The sequence below is a fragment of the Patiria miniata genome, unplaced genomic scaffold, assembly GCF_015706575.1.
Source record: "Patiria miniata isolate m_02_andy unplaced genomic scaffold, ASM1570657v1 HiC_scaffold_4, whole genome shotgun sequence".
NCBI classification, from domain to species: Eukaryota; Metazoa; Echinodermata; class Asteroidea; order Valvatida; family Asterinidae; genus Patiria; species Patiria miniata.
Window position 1 is genome coordinate 3,039,614 of NW_024037071.1, and position 5,950 is coordinate 3,045,563.

General features: G+C 44.9%; 1 protein-coding gene across 1 annotated transcript; it reads right to left on the minus strand.

Moving 5' to 3' along the window:
• Positions 1 to 366: 366 nt before the first annotated feature.
• On the minus strand, positions 367 to 3,921 carry LOC119739590 (neuropeptides capa receptor-like). Its single transcript, XM_038214574.1, has one exon. The coding sequence runs from the start codon at positions 3,489 to 3,491 to the stop codon at positions 2,343 to 2,345; it is 1,149 nt and encodes a 382-aa protein (XP_038070502.1). The 5' UTR covers positions 3,492 to 3,921; the 3' UTR covers positions 367 to 2,342.
• Between the last annotated feature and the right edge of the window lie 2,029 nt (positions 3,922 to 5,950).

Here is a 5,950-nt window from a genome sequence, read left to right on the forward strand (position 1 = left end):
ACTTAAGGGGTAATACATTCCATATACATCTCACAGATGTTTTTGGGTTTTTTTTTCTCAAGATAACAGAAGAAATGTTGATGTAAATGCAAGATGTCCAAAAATTGCGGAAATCTTATCCGCATATTCTTGCTCTGCGGCTAGCTGTCTTTACGGATCATTCCCAAAGCGCGAGCTATTTTCTGCCTTAATGCGCTCACGTCGTTGGGGTACAATCACCCTTTTCACTGGTATGGTAATACTTTCTTCTCGTTCACTTCACCACATCTTCAGAATGCCAGTGGTGAAATTAATAGGTAATACTGAATACTATTTAAAGAAAGAACAAAATTTTGTAAATTCGAAACATTTGGGATACAACTTATCTTACATTTGCGAAACAAATTGTGCAAACACATGTATGTTAATGCGCTCTCTGACAGAACACTGGTAATTGATATAATTCGCCAATTGATAAAACTTAACCAATCAAGATTTTTTTCAGGACAACAAAACAGTATTTAGATCAGCACTTGATAATGTAAATCATGTTAAAGTTCAGCACTTTTATATCTGAGATAAGAATTACATGTACAGTCAAAGCCCAGCTGATATACCGCGGCAGTGTTGTCCCCCGGTAGGGTAGTTTACCTCAGTCGGTTGATCTCCACGACGATTTAAAAAAATCGTGTTCCCATTAAACCCTGAGATGGCTTTCTTAGTTTGTCTACCGTATGGGACTACGGTGAACAGTGAAACGCAACAGTGCAGTGTGACATGAATAAAATATGATCAAAACCAGCATTGCTACCCAATAATACTACTATCGACGTGTATGTATATATACCGTTTGGTATGACACTGCATGTCACAAATTCAATTTCATAGCCACGTCTCGTGGCACAGTGGCACTAATTACATTATTCAGAGACGAATTCTGGCGTTGTTTATTATCATTATTATTATTTTCTTTTTAATTGCCAAGGATCAGCGGAGAGCCGGCACAAGACTTGACGAGATGACACGGCGGCAATGCTGTGTGTATGATACAGATCAATAGAAACCCGCAGGGAGCCATATTGAAAGCGAACACAAGCCACAAGCAAATAGCGCAGTTACGGGTTATAATCATAATAATTGCACCAACTGCAAGTACACTACTTGAACAAAAACCTAATGCCCGCTATAAATTATGTACAAAATTACTTCAATTGTGTCCTATTGTCGTCCCTTAATTCTCCAAACTTTATGCTGGTTCGGCCCAAGAACTGTACACTTAAAAATCGTCTGCAACCTTCACAAAGTACATTGGCGTTATCTGTATAGTACTGATCACAGCGAATTTTGTTTTTCCTACGCAAAGATAGGTTCCAACAGTAAAGATGACCTCGGTCCATTATGTATTATGGTCATAACTCATTTACATAAAGTGCAGATTACAATATTATTATGATGTGAGGTATTTTTTGGTCACGGAATAATGAAAAATTGAGAGTATGATAATGGAGTATGTCGCAGCAACTACAAAACATGCGGAGATATTTCGTATCCGAAATATGCGCAGGAAAACCCCGACGCCATTAAGTCAGTCGTAAGCTGTCAAGTCTGAAGGGAATTCTGAATATTGAGCAGATCGATCTAAGGATTGGCGCGCTTAGTTTGCTACTTATTTGGACTTTGTCAAGTAAAATTTACTTTATATCATACTCATTGGCGCTTCATGTTGGGCTATAATTTGATTGGATTGTCAAACAGGTGAAACAATGTAACAAGCTTTTACAAAATGTATAAAGGGGGATGAGTAAAACAGTTGATACAAGTGTAAAATTCCACGGATTTTAATGCCACTTTTGGCGCCATTTTTTTCCGAGGTTGATAGTGAATACATGATCGGAGTATTATGGGGTACTGATTTACGGGAAATACATGGCGGGATACGAGCACTCAACATTATTGATCTAGACTTACAACCGCCCGTGCGTGCAACGCGATCAGCGCGGGAAGCTCGACACAGATACCTTTTTTGGTCTTTTTTTTTTGTCCTTGGTGAAACCAGAGATCGCCCTTGGCAAAATATATCGAAGGGGTGTCTCTTTTGGGGGCGAGAAATCAAAGATGTGTGACTGTACCGTGAGCGGCGGGCGGGCTCCCCGAGTCATAGATGCCAACTCCCCTGGGGCAGATCAGTAGGCAACCTACAAGACGAAAAAGGAGAATTTCCTTGATACCAGTGGCTTTTATCGTCTCCATGGTCTGGTTCAAATCGGCCGATTCGTCTTCTGGTCTGGCGCCCAGTGATTTCCCGCCAAATATTCTCGCAGACCCGTAGGGCTGTTGGTTCGTTGATTTGCGTTCTTTCCTCCTCACATGCGAGTGGACATGTCCGTGGTCACCACGGAGGTATTCTTGGAGTATCGCTGGCGTTGCTCTGTTCTGCTGAAGGTGAAGGCCACGTAAAAGGCGTGGCGATATCTCTTATTGGTCACCGTGTACACGAAGGGGTTGACGACTGAGTTGACGTAGGTGAAGGTTTGGCACACGATCAGCAGGATGTTCTTCTGGTGCTGCTTGAGGATCGGTTTGCTCCCCATCTCATCTACGATCAAGGTCCCGAAGGAAGTGAACTGGAACGGCGACAAGCAGATGAAAAACAGGGTGCCGTTGATTATAAGCATCCGGGCCACCGTGTTCCGGATCTGGTGGCTCTGGGTCACGTTCTGTGGTGCTGGGGTGCCCGAGCCCTGGCGGGTGGCTTGTTTCTTCTCCTTGGCCGCCACCCTTTGGTTCAAGTTCTTGATGATCATGATGTAGAGGATTATGTTGCCTACCATGGCCACGGTGAACGGTACGGTCTGCATGCCCAGGGAGAAAGTGAGCATCCAGGGGGCAGCAGGGTGACAGGAGCCGACGACCTTAGGGAAGCTGCGGTATTTGTCCGTGTCGGGCCAGTTGAGGCAGATGGCGACGAGCTCCGAGTTGGCCGGTACCAACAAGCAGGCGAAGACCAAGGCGATGAACCAGGTCACGGCAACTAGCTTGACCGTCCGGCCCTTGTCGCTCAGCATCCAATGCTGGACGGGCTTACAGATGGCGTAGAAGCGCTCCAAGGAGACCAGGGTGACCAGAAAGAGCGAGGCGAAGAGGGTCAAGTTCTTCAAGAAATGGACAATGATGCAACCGGAGCGGCCCATGAAGCTCGCCGTGTCTATAGTGAGCGGGGTGGCCTGGTAGGCCCACATCTTCTCACCGATGGCCGCTACAAGGAAAGAGATATCAGCCACCGCCAAGTTAGCCAGGTAATAGTTGGTGACGGTGTGCATCCAGGACACCCGCGCCATGACGAACAAAAAAGCCAGGTTTCCCACCAAGCCCACGAAGAACAAGATGGGCATGACGATGGTAACCATGAAAACCGACAGGTTGTCCCTGAACCAGGGCATGAATAACTGCTCCATTCCTGTCAGGTTGGTAGGTGGCATGTCGGGATTACAGTCGGACTGTTGAGCTCCCATCTTGCTATACCCAGCCCTATGGCCGAAAGAAACAGTTACTGTCAGTAATTTCAGTCAATCCGTCGCCCTGCAGAGCTGGAGCACAAAGGGATGCTCACACAAATGACTTGCCTTTTTCCAGGGAGAACAAATTAATCCTGCGGACTTCACATTGTACAATCCGTGGGCTGATTAGCAAATCACGCAGGGTATAGCGTATTGCCTTTTGCAAAGAAACACAATATTTCAATTTGAAACCGCAAAAGTGCTTGTGTAATATCAGTTCATCTCGCCACTACTTGCTGAAGTTGTGCAGAGAAACAAAATCAAGGCCCATTCTCCAGGAACTGTCAGGGTTTTTGGGTTTTTCAACGGTGAGCTCCGAGTTGAGCGATGATGTGCCGTCTCTCTTGAGCGAGCAGCGGGGGTTCTGGAGTGCGCCGATCGGCTTGTGACGGACGGCAATGTACCCTTTCGCCCCGTCGCACTCTCTCTATATACGCACGGCAGCCCAACGATATCACTCTCTCTTCGTCATCCACTGAGAGCAGAGGTGGGCGGGGCCTACCGCGCGTGGCTGATGCGCGATCTCCGCGCCTGCGCAGTCGCGGCGTATCGTTCCGTCCACCGGGTACGGGCAAGCAAGCCGTAAAAAGCCGGTGCCACAGCAGGTCATTTGCGTGCAGTTCGGTACATCTCCTCGTCCCTAGTGCAATGTTTATACCAAAATAACAAACTCGCTATAGCAAGGCAATTTCGTGACACGTCTTCCGTAGAGGTTCTATACCTCTGTTACTGACGCTTGACGCAGAAGACGATATGCCTTTTTGACAACCGCAAGGTTTTTTTGTTTTACGGTGGGATCTGAAAATGAAGCAGGCATGATTAGAAACCTGTCCAGGGGCACAGGAGATTCAAGTCCCGTCAGCATTCTATGTTGGGGAACTGAATCGGCGAGGGTGTGACGTCACCATAAAATCACGCCACACGAACGCACCGCAGTAGGCTTTTATAGAAAAATGCGACTGACATTCAATTCCATTTTCACACAGACCTCCCGGCCCGATATGAAGCATTAAGGAAATGATTTATTTCTTGTAATGAAACCAAAGATTCCTCAAAAGTGCCCTATAGCTCGAAAGCCTGAAGCAACCTGAATAGAGAGGAGTCAATGAGCAGAAATTACCGTTTTAAAGGTGAGAGGAAAACCACAGATAAATATTCTGGGGGAAAACCCACGGAATCAGGTATAGGGACTGAAAACCCAATCCACAGTGTGGTCAGAGAAGGAATCGAACACGGGCCATAGAGGTGCATGGAAGGCGGGGGAAGAAACCACTACGCAAATCTCACTCCCCTAAAAAGGTACACGATAGAGGTCTGTTATTTTGCCCCACGAAAACGGGTTACAAGTTACCAGCCAACATTGCTTGTTACTAGTTTCCAGCAGATTTGTATTTCTTGACACAAATATCAACTAAGCTTTATTCGTTCTCTACTAAGCACATCCAACCAAAGTCATAACAAATACGACAATAATTGCCCAATTTTTTGGCTGCAACATGAATGCAAGACACGTTGATGTTTGCGACATTCAAAAATTATAATACGCACATTGGTTAGTTGCCTAAGAAAACCATTCAATGTCCAGGGGAGTCCAGTTGTTTGTTCGTTGTCGATCACTGTTTATATGGGTTTGGATGACTCCTCCAAGAGTAAATTTTATTCATACTTATTGCTGAGTCAAAAAATGAGCCCTACATAATTATTCACTGCTATAATACTTGACTATGATAACGAAGATGACAAATTTGAATTTGAGTAATGAATGCATCAGTAGTACTGAAGAAAGACGAATGTTGCAGATGGAAAGCCGATGAAGATCATGTGCGTGTGTCCTTAGCAGTATTTTTTGAGAAGGTGAGGACAACAACATAGCAATCAGTGATTATGTGTGATTGCCGCGCCAGTCTCGCCACTAAAAGGAGGATACAATGTGATTACCAAGGAGTTGATGATCGAGTTCGGATGATGATGATGATGATGATGATGAGGGTCGTGAGAACGGGGATGAGGGAGAAGATCGGGGAGCAGGGATCACCGGAGCAGGATGAAATGAAGGGGATGATTATGATGAGGGTGACGGGGATGGCGGGGATGATGATGCATTATGACGATAAAGGTGGTAAATCGTTTTTATAGCCGTCTTGATTTAAATGATATTTAATTCTGTAGAAATCGAAACACCAAGTCATCAATATTTATTATTGTCAGTTGATCAAGGGAAACTTTGCGGATTTGATTTTAAACTTCTCTTTGAAAATCGTATTTAAAAAAAACCCAGCCCACAAATAAATGTATCCTTCACGTGCTAGGTACATTGGTTAAAATGCCTTACATGATTTAAAGACATGTTTGATAACAGTTTATTAGACAAATACAGACTCAAAGCCAAAAATTAATGGAGGGGGGGGTACACC

Coding starts and splice junctions, on each gene's coding strand:
- LOC119739590 (XM_038214574.1), bottom strand. CDS start 3,491: ATGGGAGCTCAACAGTCCGACTGTAATCCCGACATGCCACCTACCAAC.